Source organism: Typopeltis vanoorti, chromosome 12 (genome assembly GCF_054136105.1).
Source record: "Typopeltis vanoorti isolate ZY-2024b chromosome 12, IOZ_Tvanoo_1.0, whole genome shotgun sequence".
Lineage (NCBI taxonomy): Eukaryota > Metazoa > Arthropoda > Arachnida > Uropygi > Thelyphonidae > Typopeltis > Typopeltis vanoorti.
The window spans coordinates 57577205-57591683 of NC_143560.1; the positions used below are offsets into that span (position 1 = coordinate 57577205).

General features: G+C 35.8%; 1 protein-coding gene across 1 annotated transcript in view; it reads right to left on the reverse strand.

Moving 5' to 3' along the window:
• Nucleotides 1-224: 224 nt before the first annotated feature.
• The window catches only part of TfIIFbeta (transcription factor TFIIFbeta), a 146726-nt gene continuing 132471 nt past the window's right edge, over nt 225-14479 (reverse strand). Inside the window, exon 8 of the mRNA XM_090401575.1 lies at nt 225-549. Coding sequence (XP_090257701.1) covers nt 439-549 — 111 coding nt within the window. The 3' untranslated portion in view covers nt 225-438. The remainder of the gene's footprint in view (nt 550-14479) is intronic.

Genomic DNA, 14479 nt, shown 5'->3' on the forward strand with positions numbered 1-14479 from the left:
TTAAATTTCTGCCATTTATTCAAGGATAATTTGCCATAATGTATTACAAGCAAGTAGGACTAATTGCAGATTCTTATGATTATAAATGATAAAAAATAGATAGTTTCTCCTCCATAAAGTAGTAATTAAAGAACTTTAAAAACCATGGTGTCTGTTTGCTATGTAAAAATTTTTGATGATTATTAAGTCTATAGGGTTGCCTGTTTTAAGAAACTAGAAGCATATTAAAATTATCTTACTTTATTAACAAGCACGCACACACACACACACACACACACACACACACACACACACACACACACACACACACACACACACACACACACACAAAAAAAAAAAACATTTTTTAAGTGTGTGGTACATCAAAACATGACAAAAACTTAACAAATGACGTAAAAATTTTGAACATTCAAACGATCAAGACACAATTAAAGCAGGTTACAGATTATCCTTATAATGTCTGTATTCTGGCTTCAATTCCCACATATTCTTGTGTGGATTCTTGGCATTATAGTTGCATATTTCTTTCAAAATTTCCTTCAAATATGGCTAATAAAAGATTACATATAGTTATATATAAATTATAACTGACCAATATAAATATAATATGCTAAAAGGAATATGATTTTGTACTAGTTAAAAAAAAAAAAAAAAAAAAAAAAAAAAATTGGATAAGCATAAAGATATTCCAAACAGCACCGGAGTGTGGTACTGATAATTTGCATTTATTCCAAAAAAATAATATTCTATTAGATTAGAGTATTTATTTAATTATTCTAAAAAAATATACACTGTGAAAGTTCTGTCTCTTATTATTATTAGAAAAATATTCTTGCTAAGATGATGTAATCAATATGAAATTCCTACTCACTATCCAAATCATTTCCAACAAGAATGCCAAGGCAGTTCCAGAAATAAAACTGGCATATTGCAAATGCCTGACAAAAAAAAACAAAAAAACTACAGCTTCATTTTCAGCCTACACTGAAGTATTCAACAACTGCAAAAGATCCATCAACAAGTCCAAATCTTACTACTCTTCTTCTTCTTCTCCAATTTCTGTTAACAGTATAGAAGATAGAAGTAAATGTCAATCCAAGAAAAGAAAGCTGATCCTATCTGGTGTATTAATGAAGGTAAGAAAAGGTTGAGATCATTTTGTGAGAAATAAGACAAGTCTGCAATTTAGTAGCACAATGAAGGTGAACAAGTTATTGTTGCCCCAATGAAGAATGGTAATGGAGATCAGAATTTATTCTTGAGATGTTTATGCACTGCACAGTTTGAATGAGAATGAGAAAAGGAGTATACAACTGGTCAATAAGAGATCAGAGAGAAAGCTGGCTATCCAATTACATAACAAAGGATAACAATTTCCTGAGCAGGCCTTGATACAAGACACAATCAAAGCCTCAGTAAATATCGACAGGAACAGCACCTTTCTTCAACCCTTTCCATGGCAGCATGTGTCCAACAGTAGGTGACGTCGTCTAAGAGATCTATTATGGATTTAAAGTGGCAGGATCAATATTGAAGATCATGAATTAACATGGGCCACTAGTTGGCGAGGAAATTAATTGTTCAAATGACCTTCTCCATTAATTTGGAGAGGACTTATTTGGTTGGGGAGTACTTTGACAGCAGTCAAAGTACTCCCCAAAGTGTATGATGATTGTAAACTGCATTTGTGTTCTTTTGGCCATTTTGCAGAATGAAAAATCCAAGTTTCTGGTGGTATGGGAGGAACCCTGCTACTTCCATATGAGATGAGCTAACCCATCTTCAAATGAAAAGCCCTTATACAGGTTCTTTGTATCCTAGAGAGAGCAAGGGCTGAATAGAATGGATATATGCTTGCTTCCACGTAATGGAATAAGTGCCAGCCAAATATAAAAGAATTAAGAGATAATATAGAACAGCTGTTAGTCCTGGAACGCACAAAATTCTAGTAAAACTAAGCAGATAATATAATCAAGAGCAGAACTTTTTGATATACAGGCTATTTATGATTCTTCTGATATCTTTTTGCCAAAAGATTCATACGAGACAAGTGATGCTATTTCTGGTATGGTAGGAGATGATTTACCTTGGTCATCTATGACAAAGATATAGAAGGATGATACAAGGCCAGCTTTACTTTTAGGTGCTGCACCAGAAGCACCATCTTGATGAGAGGTGAAGCCCAGATGAACATAAGTTGCATCCAATAGCTTTTGACAAATAGACCAGGAGTGGGGTAAGATATCTACTCAGCGAAGGAAAACAAATCACTTCTGTATACTGCATTCATAGGTCATTTAAGGGTTAAAGCCAAATAACTGGGAGGAAACCTCCACATCACCTTTAAGGAATGTGGAAAACTGAGTGACTGATTTAATGTCCAATCCTCACCTTCACATGGTGTGCCCTGTTAGTAGGTATCTATTGGGTACTGAACAAATAGACCAAATTTACTCTCTATGAGCTTAAACTACAAATGCAAATAACATGATGAGATGTCATGTCGGCTGGGACATCACCAGGTGAAACAAGGCACCAGCTATTTTCATCAAGGAGAAAAAGGACAAACATTGAAAAGTCAATTACTGGAACAAACTACAACTAAACTAGAAGAAGAAGAAGAACAAGCCCAATGTCAGAAGAATGTATGATAAGAACCATTAATATGGGTATTAATGGAAAAGAAATCAAATTTCAGAACTGGGAAAGTACCACATGGACATAATTGGAATTACTGAGACAAAGAAGATAGAAACAGGTGAGATAATACTAAATAATAAGTATAGGATGTACTGTTCAGTCAATAACAATCAAGAAAAAGAAGGAGTAGTGATAGCATTCAACATCAACATAAAAACTTCTTAATTGGAAGGCAGTTTCAGGTAGAATTATGTGGGCAAACTTTAAAATGGGGAAAACACAATGAAACTTATCTGTGCCTATAATCTCACGAAGATCCTCCTAAGGAAGAAGCAGAGAATTTTTTGGAGTTGTTAGAGCAGGCAGCTGACATAAAAAAGTGGTCCTTGTTGAAGAAATAAACAGCAGAGTAAGAAATGATGCCAACCAGGCATATACAAATGTTTTAGGAAAATTTGGAAAATAGGGCAATGCTAATAATGACGGAAAGTATCTGCTGGGTTTCTGCTTAGCATATGGACTAGTCATTATTAAAACCATGATCCAACATAAAGATGTGTACAAGTTCACGTGAAGAGAATACACAAAAAAGAAAGAACACCCTCACTGACTATATCATTATTGATACTGATATCTTCATGCTGGTTTAGGATACAAGAGCGTGTACAGAGGATATGAAATTTGCAGTGACCATCATCTCATTCTAAATAGGATAAGAATGAATATCACACTGAAAAGAACAGTATGTAAGAAAACATTTTTTTAAAAGAATTAAAGTTCAGCAGCTTTTACAGGTAAACTGTACACTCAATTATTTGGCATTCAGAGTTTGCCACAGTGGCAAACTCCAAAGAAAACATGGATTCTGCTAGGTAGGTATGTGATTAAATTGTCTGCAAGGTGATAGAAAAATAAGAACATCATGGTGGACACAAGAAGTTAAAGAAGTAATCCTGGAAAAGAAGGAAGAATGCTGAAAGTTTCTGGTTAAGCCAGCAGATGCCCTAAAACAGTGTTTCTCAAAGTGTCGTACGCGTACCCCTGAGGATACGCGAAAGGTCTTCAGGGGGTACGTGAAATTTTCGGCTATGCATCATTAACACATGGAATCATTATTAAGAAAAAAGAATTATTTTGCACGTATATATTTCTCAATAAATTATATATTATGTATGAATTCTCCTACTCAATTTGTGAGTTATTATCGCCATGACGTCCACATCCTTGCGATAGTAACTTGCTCCCTGCGGTAAACAACACGCTCTCCCCAACAGCGTCACTATACTGAAAACGCAAGAAAAACAAATACAGTAGTTTTATTGTATCACTGAATCCGGTACAGAGATTTTTGCAGTCTGTGTAATATATTTCTCAACAAATAGTGCAATTAGAGACAACTGGGATAAAAACAGCACTAACTAATGAATTGCATCTCCCCTCCAATAGAAACTGCTGTATAGACTCAAGCAAAACCCATATGTTGGGTGCAACATATGGTTTTGTTTGACACCACCCCGTTGTGAATGTGTTAAAACTAGGAAATATATAGTGAATGTGTTTCAGATATTATGGAATTGAATCCCACTGTTGGTTGTCTTTGATTTGCACGATCTTTTGTTAATACCGTACCAATCATATGCACTTTTTCGTAGCTGCTCTATCTCTACTGGCCTACCATTCCTGTCAGTTTTGTGCTCTGCTTTTACTTCTCATTAGTCATTTGTTAAGGATTGTTCATTATGTATCTGAAGTCTTGTAAATTACTGGTAAGTTTTGCTTTAAATAATGGGAAAGAAGATGAAGCTATTTGGGTTAAGGACTTTGACGATGTACACAAGGAACTGTTCTCGATGCCAAAAGTAGCGATAGCGAATAGGAGCTTTGTGGTAAGTCATAGTATTTTCAGTTTTTTCTGAAAACTTTAGTTTCCGAAAATCCCCGCATATATCTCGCACCCCGATTTTTTAGCTTTAATTTTGGGAAAAAAGTGCGAGTTACATTCGAGTAAATACGGTAATTTTTTTAGCTTTCAAATTCTTAACTATGGATCATTGGTTCAAGAATGGATTTATAAAACGCACAAAAGAGAGCAATACAGCAAATAAAAGTAGCTGTAAGCAACAAGAAAACATTGAGATTGTATCTGGATCAAATGAAATTGATAAGTGTGTCGTCTGACATCTCTAGAGAACCAACTAGGAGGAAGATGAAAAATCTTTGTCAGTATGATATGAATTACTTGAAATGTGGATTTTCATGGATGGGAAATGAAGAGGAACCTATTCCAAATTTTGTTCTATTAAAAATAAATCATATTTTTTGTTTACATGAACATATAAATTCAAATAAAATAGACGTTTACAATAAAATATACTTTATTTATTAATTATTATTATTTTGATAAGGGGGAATTTGGTAATAATGAAAATCTAAGAAGGGGTACGTGGATATCTGAAGTTTGAGAAACACTGCCCTAAAAGAATACAGAGAAAAATGTACGAGAGCTAATTAATGGGTAAAAGTAGCCAAACAAAAGTAATGGGAATACTTCGATAGGAATAAAGAAGATAATATAAGGAAAGCAGCAAAATGTTCTGGAGGCTATTGAAAACACCAACTGTACCTCGACTGGTGAACCCATAGAACAAGTAAAACATTTCAGCTACTTAGGCATGATTTTTAGTGAAGATGGTAAATTAAATATGGAAATAGACAACAGAATCAACAAAGCTGGTATGGTAGGAAGTCAACTCAATTAATTCATATTGAATAAGAGAGAAATTAGTCAGAACACTAAATTAGCTGTATACTAGATAGTGTTCAAACCAGTTTTAACTTATGGATCTGAGAACTGAGTCAGAAGTAAAAACCCTTGACCAAAGACTAGAGACTGCAGATATGAGAGTTCTGAGAAAGATTAGAGACATGAACAGATGGCATCAATGGCAATATCATATTAAAAATGAGGATATTAGGAAAGAACTTGACATTGTCAGCATCCAGGAATGCGTTAGCAGAGCTAATCTCAGGTGGTATAGTCACTTAAACAGAATGGGCGAAGAAAGATTAGCAAAACAATTCCTCTCTGCCAGGTTGACAGGAAAACGACCCAAAGGAAGACCAGGATATAGGTGGATTGATATGGTACAAAGTGCCTTAGACGATAGAAATATAAGATATGATAATGTTGGAGTCTTGACAAGTAACAGACTGATTTGGAGGAGAATTGTAGATAGGAAGTTAGTAATGATGTAAATTTTTCATGTAGTACTATCATATCCTGTACACCCCTTGAGGGTACATGGCAGGAATTTGATGATGATGATGAAATGCTGATTTAAATTTTACAAACAAAAAATGTTTTGAACAATAACAACAAAAAAAAAATACACTCAAGTATTTTTTTAAAACATTAAAAATAACCTGCATTCATGTATCTTTTAACACATCTGATAAACTGGATCACTTGATTTTGCAAATTTCCTTTCCACTTTGAGTGAGCAAGCACATTTTTATACAGAAACTATATTATTGAGTTAGTTATTATTTTTTAACTACTCTGCACTTACCTCCCCCTCCCAAAAAAAAGTCCTTCAGAAATTCTCACATGTGTAACTAGAGTTTATTGGATGATGTAATTTTTGCAAAGAGTTCATGATTATTGATTTTTAAATTTAGAAATTAAAAATATAACGATAGAATTTGTCTTAATTATTGGTGACTTATATAACAGAAGCAAAAAGCTTTTTCCTTTCTAACATAAATTCAATTTCTCTGGAAAGTACGTGTAATGATACTCTGAGTGGTTGAGAGAAAGCAAGCCGAAAGTACAAGGAGATTTGTAATGTCCTGCCAATGGGAGTAATGAACAATGAATTCATCTAGTAATTTTATAATCAATAAAAACTGATTATAAAAAACATGGAGAAAAGATTAAACCCTATGCATGATAACTCATCGAATAACATAACCATATGAACATGAAAAAATAAAATTTTGCATTCATTAAATTAATTAAACAGTCATGAAATTTTACATGGAATTTTTATTACAAGAAAGAATACAACACAAAAATGAGCAAAATATTACTCTAATTTCCTTAAGTAACAAAATAAAAATATTATCTCTATTAAAACTCTGATTTTAAACTGTTAAATACAAAATAATTATAGATTTAATAATCAAAATGAAGTTGCAATAAATGACAATGTAAGAAAAGCAATTATTTGGTATTTATAGGTAGAAGTCTACTTCTGTTTTCTTCATAAATATTTCTAGCTTCTGAAAAGATTCTTTTGCTGTATACACTTGTAGCTGGTGCCAAATGAAATTTTCTTGCCTATTTCATTCTTGCCAACACACTAAAGGATCATCTGTTCTTTTTAACAGTGGTTTATTAAAATATGTAATCATCTTATCGTTAATATTTTTCTGCACCTAATGGTGATACAGCAGCAGAAGTAATATCGTCAAAATATTACCATAAATTATTACTATTTTTCTTTTCGCTTTCAGCGTCTTCATCACTTGATACATCCAAATCAGATTTCTCATTAATTAGAATGCTTTTAACATAATCAACTTTGTCTGACTTGAAAAACACTAGCTTAAATTTTGGATCAAATATTATTGAAATAATATAATATTTATTTTCAAATAAAGTATCAAATCTGTTAATTTCTCCGCAGAGAATTTTTTTCATTCTTCCTACTCCAAAAAAAGTATTATCAACACGAGAGTCACAATAATTGAGAGCACTTCCCAAAATTAAAGCAAAATTTACACTCATGGTTTTGGTAATTTCCTCTAAAGGATCCAATAAAATTAACAGTGGTTTTGTTGAAGACCACAATTTGAGCTTAACATATTTAAATTGTTGTTCATTGCACAGATGTTTAAAGCTTTTTTCTGTTCTTGTATTCATTGTAGCATATAAAAACTAGAGTTCCATTGAGTAGGTACATCTTGAACTACTTTTATATGTCTGGTATTCAATTTGGTTTGAATATCTTTTAGTTTTAAGCATGCAGCAGATGAATGGTTAAAATGTCCTACCATTTTCCTACACTTTGCTATTAAATTTGAAATTGACATCTTTGCATCAATAGAGTCCATTATTGCTAATTGCAACGTGTGAATAAAATAAGAAATGCTTGCAATTTCAGCATCATTAATCATTATACCCCTTAACAATATTAATGCTACCGTCTCAAACCATTACATGAATCTGTGAAATATGTATATCCCATATTTGTAACATAGTAAAAAGTTCATTATACAAATTATGGAAACAACTACTATGTTAAAATAAAAACTTCAGTTTAATATAAAATTTAATATAAACAGCCTGGTCAAAGAAATGGCAGTTCAGATGAACACTCTTTTAGGATATGTGCTAATATCCCATCAGTCCCTATTGCTGAATTCTTATTCAATTTGTGCAACAGCTCTAATACCTCGTCCTTATACACCTAAGTTTCTTCATCTAGTGAAGTTGAAAGAGCAGTTAAACACCTTAGCAGCAATAAGGCTCCAGGTGCAGATGGAATCTCAGCAGAGTTGATTAAAGCCACAGGGGTTGGGGGGGGGATAAGAGTGTGTCATAGATTGATTACAAGGATATGGGAGACAGGATTATGGCCTAGAAATTGGAAGAAGTCGGGTTTCACACCACTACATAAGAAGGGATATATGAAGGCTTGTGAGAACTACAGAACTATTAGTTCAATATCTCATGCAAACAAAATTTAATTGAAGATCATGCTGAATAGGATTGAGGTCACAATTGAGGCAGAGATGCCTGAGGAACAAGCAGGTTTTAGGAAAGGTAAGGGCACCAGGAGATCAGATCCGTTGCCTTAGACAGATCATAGAAAATTATAAAGAATTCAGACTCCCTCTGGTAATGTGTTTCTTAGACTACTCTAAAGCTTTTGACTGTGTTCAGCATGTGAAACTGTGGGAAGTAATGAAAAGAATGAGTTTTTCTTCACCGTGCTATCAGGTTGATAGCCAACAACTATCAACCTGATACAGGGAGCAAGAAGCCGCAGTAAGAACAGGTGTTGGATTGACTGATTAGCTTCAGGTGGGAAAAGGATTTAAGCATGGATGTTTACTTTCTCCTCACTTGTTTAGTATATATGCAGAGGACATCATGCATGAAGCATTGGATAAGCTCAAGACAGGAATTAGGATAGGTGGTAGATTGATCAGTAATCTGAGGTATGCTGATGATACTTAACTCCTCTGTAATGACAAGGAAAAACTAGGACAAATCCTTGATAAAATTAACAAGATCAGTAATAACAGAGGACTTCAACTCAATCCTAGCAAGACAAAGATTATGATTCTCAAAGGAAATACATATAGGGAAGCTCTTGAGAAACAAGTGTATCTTAATGGAGAAAGAACTGAGGAAGTCAGCAAGTCTGAGTACCATGGCTACATTATTAATATGAAGAATTGCTGTTCAGAAGATGTCAGAAGAAGATTAGGAATGGCTAAAACAACAGTCAGAGACTTGTCTAAAATCTGGAAGGATGGATCTCAACTTTTTTCCATGGGAACAAAGTTGAGGATTTTGGATGCAGTTGTTTTCCCAACAGCAACTTATGGATGTGAGACTTGGAACCTAAAAAAGTCAGATAAGAAAAGGAAAACTGCTTTTGAGATGTGGTGTTACAGAAAGCTGTTGAAGATATCATATACTGAAAGGCGTACAAATGAATGGGTGTTAGAAAAGATCAGTAGAACTTTAAGGCTCCTCAAGGATATTGGTAGAAGAAAGTTAAAATATTTTGGACACATTGAAAGGATGGAAAGAGGATTTCTCAGAACGGTAATAGAAGTTCAAGTTCCTGGAAAAAGAGGAAGGGGTAGACCGTCAATGAAATGGAAGTATGTATGTGTGGAGTGACTGATCTTCAGAGAGTTGAAGCCTCCAGAAAAGCATAGGCCTGGTGTGGCACATCACTGAGCATTGGAGTGACCAAAATGGCATCTGTGGTAGCAAATTATAGACCAATCAGTATTCAGGAGTGGTGGTAAAAGTACTGGAAAAGTTGGTCAAAAAGAAAATTCAGGAATGAGTGAATAAGAATATGATACTCTATGAGGGTCAGCATGGCTTTGTGAAGTGGTCATGCCTTAAAATCTATTTAGTTTTCATAATAGAGTGACAAATGAGTCTTTTGTTGAAAGTTTTTCACTTGGCTATTATTATAAATTAAAGATACCAAGAAATTATATACTTGGTTTAATCCATTATCCAAGTGTAAGCAAACAAAGCTTGTGCCTGAAGTAGCTTTCAGGACTGGAGCAACTTGTGGCAAAGGTGGTATAATTTCTCATCATTTACCTCAGTATCCCATAACACAAAGCACATCTCCTTGCAGAACATGTATAATGCTATGCATTAAGGGAAGGATCACTATCCAGATTGGTTTTATTGAGATCTCATCAGTGGGAGCCAGACCCAGAAATGGTGATACTAAGGTGAAAGTAATGGAGAAATTGTTGAAAGTTTTTCAGTTGGTTATATTACAAATTAAAGAAACCAAGAAGTTACAAGTGAAAAACTTTCAACAATTATCTATCTCTAATCCAGAGTATTTTTAATAATAAGGTGTGACACATTTTGGCAACTGGTATGTGGAAATATGACTTCTCCAGAATACTCTGGATTAGAGATAGATAGTTGTTGAAAGTTTTTCACTTGTAATTTCTTGGTATCTTTAATTTATAATATAACCAACTGAAAAACTTTCAACAACTATCTATCGCTAATCCAGAGTATTTTTAATAATAAAGTGTGGCAACTTTCTGTTATATGGAAATATGACTTCTCCATTACTTCCACCTTAGTATCACCACTTCTGGGTCTGGCTCCCATTGATGAGACCCCAATAAAGGTCGAAATCAGTCTGGGTAGTGACCCTTCCCTTAATGCATAGCATTATATTAACATATGTCCGCAAGAAGATGTGCTTTGCATTATGGGATACTGAGGCAAGTGATGAGAAGTTACACCACCTTGGCCACGAGTTGCCCCAGTCCTGAAAGATACTTCAGGTGCAAGCTTTGTTTGCTTACATTTGGATAATGGATTAAACCAAGTATATAATTTCTTGATATCTTTAACTTATAAATGTTTTTTTTTTATGTTGTACCCATACACGACGTTGGTTGATCAACCTATAGTGCCATTGTACCATGCATGGGTGGTGGGTTGGGAAAGGAGGAATTTGTTTACATTTGATTTAAACGACTGTAAATTGTATTCCTTGGGAAACACAGCAGGTGGGAGACTGTTCCACAGTGAAGCAGTTGCAGGGATGAGGGAGGAGGAGGAAAAGAATCTTGTTCTGTTTGTTTCTAGGTGTACTGTGAAAGGATGTTGAGCAGCGGCTGCACGTGTTCCAACGAGCTTAGTACTGAGTGAGGAATTATTGATGTTATTTCAGATGAGCATTTCCCATGGAAATATTTGTAGAATATACATACTGCAGAAACTGAACGTCTGTGCAAAAGTGGGGGGAAGAGAGTTATCAAGAGATGGTCATTAATAAGTCTAATTGCTCTTCTCTATATTGAGTCAAGCATTTTGAAAGAGCTTTTTTTTTTTGGGGGGGGGGCATCCTATATGTGGGAATAGTATTCAATAGCTGAGTAGATTTGTGATTTGTATAATGTTAACAGCTGTTCAGAGGTGAAGTAGCGAAAGAGAAATTCTAGTTTTATTGAGGCTGAGGATGCAATGGTTATGATATGTTTATGCCAGGAGAGGTGTGATGTGAGGGTAATTCCAAGAAGAGAGATCTCAAACTGCCTGAAATTTGGGTATCGTCAAAAAGGATACCGGAAAAAAATGGTTCTTTTTTATAGGAAATAGGACAGAAATGGGTTTTATTAGCATTGAAATTGATGAGGTTATCTGAACTCCATTGCAGAATGGCTTGGAGATCGGAACTGAGGGTGGTGGTTGATGTTCTGTAGGTAGAGGTGAATTGTGTAGGGTAAAGTTTATCAAATGAAAGCGAGAAGCATAGTGTGCTGTCATCTCCAAAGCTGTGTATTGGGTTGGAGGTCAACTGAAGTAGGTCGTTAATATATAGCAGGAAGAGGGTTAGTGGGAGAACATAACCTTGGAATCCTAGCATTAATTGAATGGTGAGAAGATAGGAAGCCATCCACCATCACACACAGTGTGCATCCAGACAGAAAGCTATAGTTTGCTTAGTAAGCATTTGCGGCAGACCCGGTCAAAGACTTTGGAGATATCAAGTGAAACCACTTGAGATTCGCCAAACTTCTCCATGGCATTTGTCCAGAGATGGGTGACATATGTGAGCAGATTTCCTGTTGATTGGCAGCAATGGAATCCATACTGGTGGTCGTTTATTAGGTAGGTGTCTTCAAGGTAGTGTAAGAAGGTGGCAAAATATTCTGGAGGTTGTTGAAGAAGCTTAGGAATGGAGGAAAGAGTGCTATAAAAGGAGTTAGAGATGATAAAGGTGACATGAAAACAGGAGAAAAAGATATCCTTGAAGTATGGAGTAATTATTTTGAAAAACTGCTAAGTGAAACAAGCAGTGATGACAGCACAGTGGTAAAAAAAACACTGACCAGGCATGCAGTCAGGAATACATATCCATACTTGAAGTAGAAAAAGCCATCAAAGGCTTGAAATGTAGAAAGGCAGCAGGAGTAGATGATATTCGACCAGAAATGCCGAAGTATGGTGGTATAAGAGTCTTACAGTGGCTGCACTGCATAGTTCAGAAAGCCTGGACAGAGGGACGAATTCCCGATGATTGGAGTAGAGCTCTCATAGTACCCATGTATAAAAAGGGAAATAAAACTGAATGTGAGAATTATAGAGGCATTTCCCTACTGAGTGTTCCTGGCAAGATCTATGCAAGTATACTTGAGAAACGGTTGAGTAGAATTGTGGAAGAAAAGCTTGGTGATAATGCAATACAGTCATTTGAGTATGATAAGGGCAGGAATAGTGTTGGGCAGAAGTTACGGTCAATTGCTTTGATAAGAGATCAAAAGCCTGGCTGCTGTTTGGATAGGCTGCTAGTTTTCTGCTTTTTGCTCTTTCAAACTCTGTTTTGGAAGCATTGATTGTTTTTTTTTTTTTTTTGCACCTATTTCAGGCTTCAGTATAAGCTCTAAAAGAGGATGAGGTTCTTGATTTCAGCCAGTTATGGTATGTCTGGTGATTGATCTGTACAGCCTTGGCACATCTTTTGGAGAACCAGGGTTTAGTTAGGGAATGGCAGTTCAGAGTACTGTGTGGAATGTATGTTTCCATGCTGGAGAGGTTTACTTTGTTAATAAGTTTGGTGCATATGTTTGGGTTGGAAGGCCGGAAGCAACAGTCCAACCATGGGAATGTGGCATAGAAGTTGCGGAGGCTGTCCCACTTGGCACTGTTACAATGCCAAACTACTCTTGTATGGAAGTGTCTGTGTGAGCATTGTTGCATGGTCAGAATTACCCAGGGGGATCACTACTTTCACTGTGTATTTGGAGGGGTCATTGGTGAGGAAGAGATCTAAGGTGTTTGTGGAGTGGTTTGGGTTACCTGGTATTTTTGGCATCTGAACAAGTTGTGTAAGGTTGTTAGTGATGGCAAATATTTCAGCATCTCTGCCTGCAAGATCTGTACAACTGGAGGAGGAAAGCCAGCTAGTGTTGTGGACATTAAAATCTCCTAGGAGAATAATTTTGCTGTTGGAAAAGTGGGATTGCAGAAAGTCAATTTTTAAGGAGAGGAAATTAAAGATCTCAGAGTGGTTGGTTGTGTTAGGGGAGCGACAGAGACAGCAAATGAATTTGACTGAATGGGAAAGAGATATTTTCAACCAAAGAAGGTCAAAGTTGGGTGATTCTAGGTTGGATGCTCTCTGGCAAGGAATGTCAGAGTGGATGTATGTGCAGACACCACCCTTGGGACGAAAGTTGTTGTAGTGAGGAGTTTGGAAGGTTGAGATAAATAGTGCTAGGAGAAGGTGAGATTTGAGTTTCTGCCAGAAAGAGTGTTTGGGGTTTGGTAGATTGAAGGTGGTAATGGACACTATTAAGGTTGGAGGGCCACGAATGTTGGTGAAGTGGATATGTAATGTTTTGCAAGTCATATGTTTGACTGCAAGCGATTTGCACATTTCCTATGTAGTGCCTGCATACTGGTCTCCATGGCGGCTGCTAGTGACATCACTTTGTTTTTGCACCAGTTTAACTTGTCTGTAGTCGATGATCCCACTGTTGTCACTATTTTGACATTTTTCTTCGAGTTGTCTTCGAAGCTGGCATCTTTGTTCCCTTTGTGCAAATGATAAATCTGGTCAAGAACGTATACGCGATTGGGGACAAGCGTCTTTGAACTTGTTGTTGATCACTGTTATTAGTTTTGATGTGCTTGTCGGCATGTCGCAAGTCACTTTTACTAGGCGTGGGAAGTTCATTCTGTCCTTTCTTTCATTTATAGGCCTGAAACGATGGCACCTGGCGATACTCTTAGAATCGATGTTGCATTCTTCAGCTAGTTTGTTGATGTCCTCTTTTAACGAGTTTCCGTTTTCCGTCAGAAAGTTCAAAATGATGGCAGTGAATTTTTTGTTTTTGGCCTCCATCAAGTCGTTTACTGTTGATGCAATTAAATCACGGAGTTCATTCGCAGGCAAAGATGAGCTTGCATTGCACTGGTCATCAATTTGTTCAAGCTTAGCTTACACTGCACGTATTTTGGAGGTAAAAGTTTCATTTAAAGCACTGATGTGCTGTTCGAGATTTTAGACACATTTACCTATGTTCAGAAGTTGTTTTACTG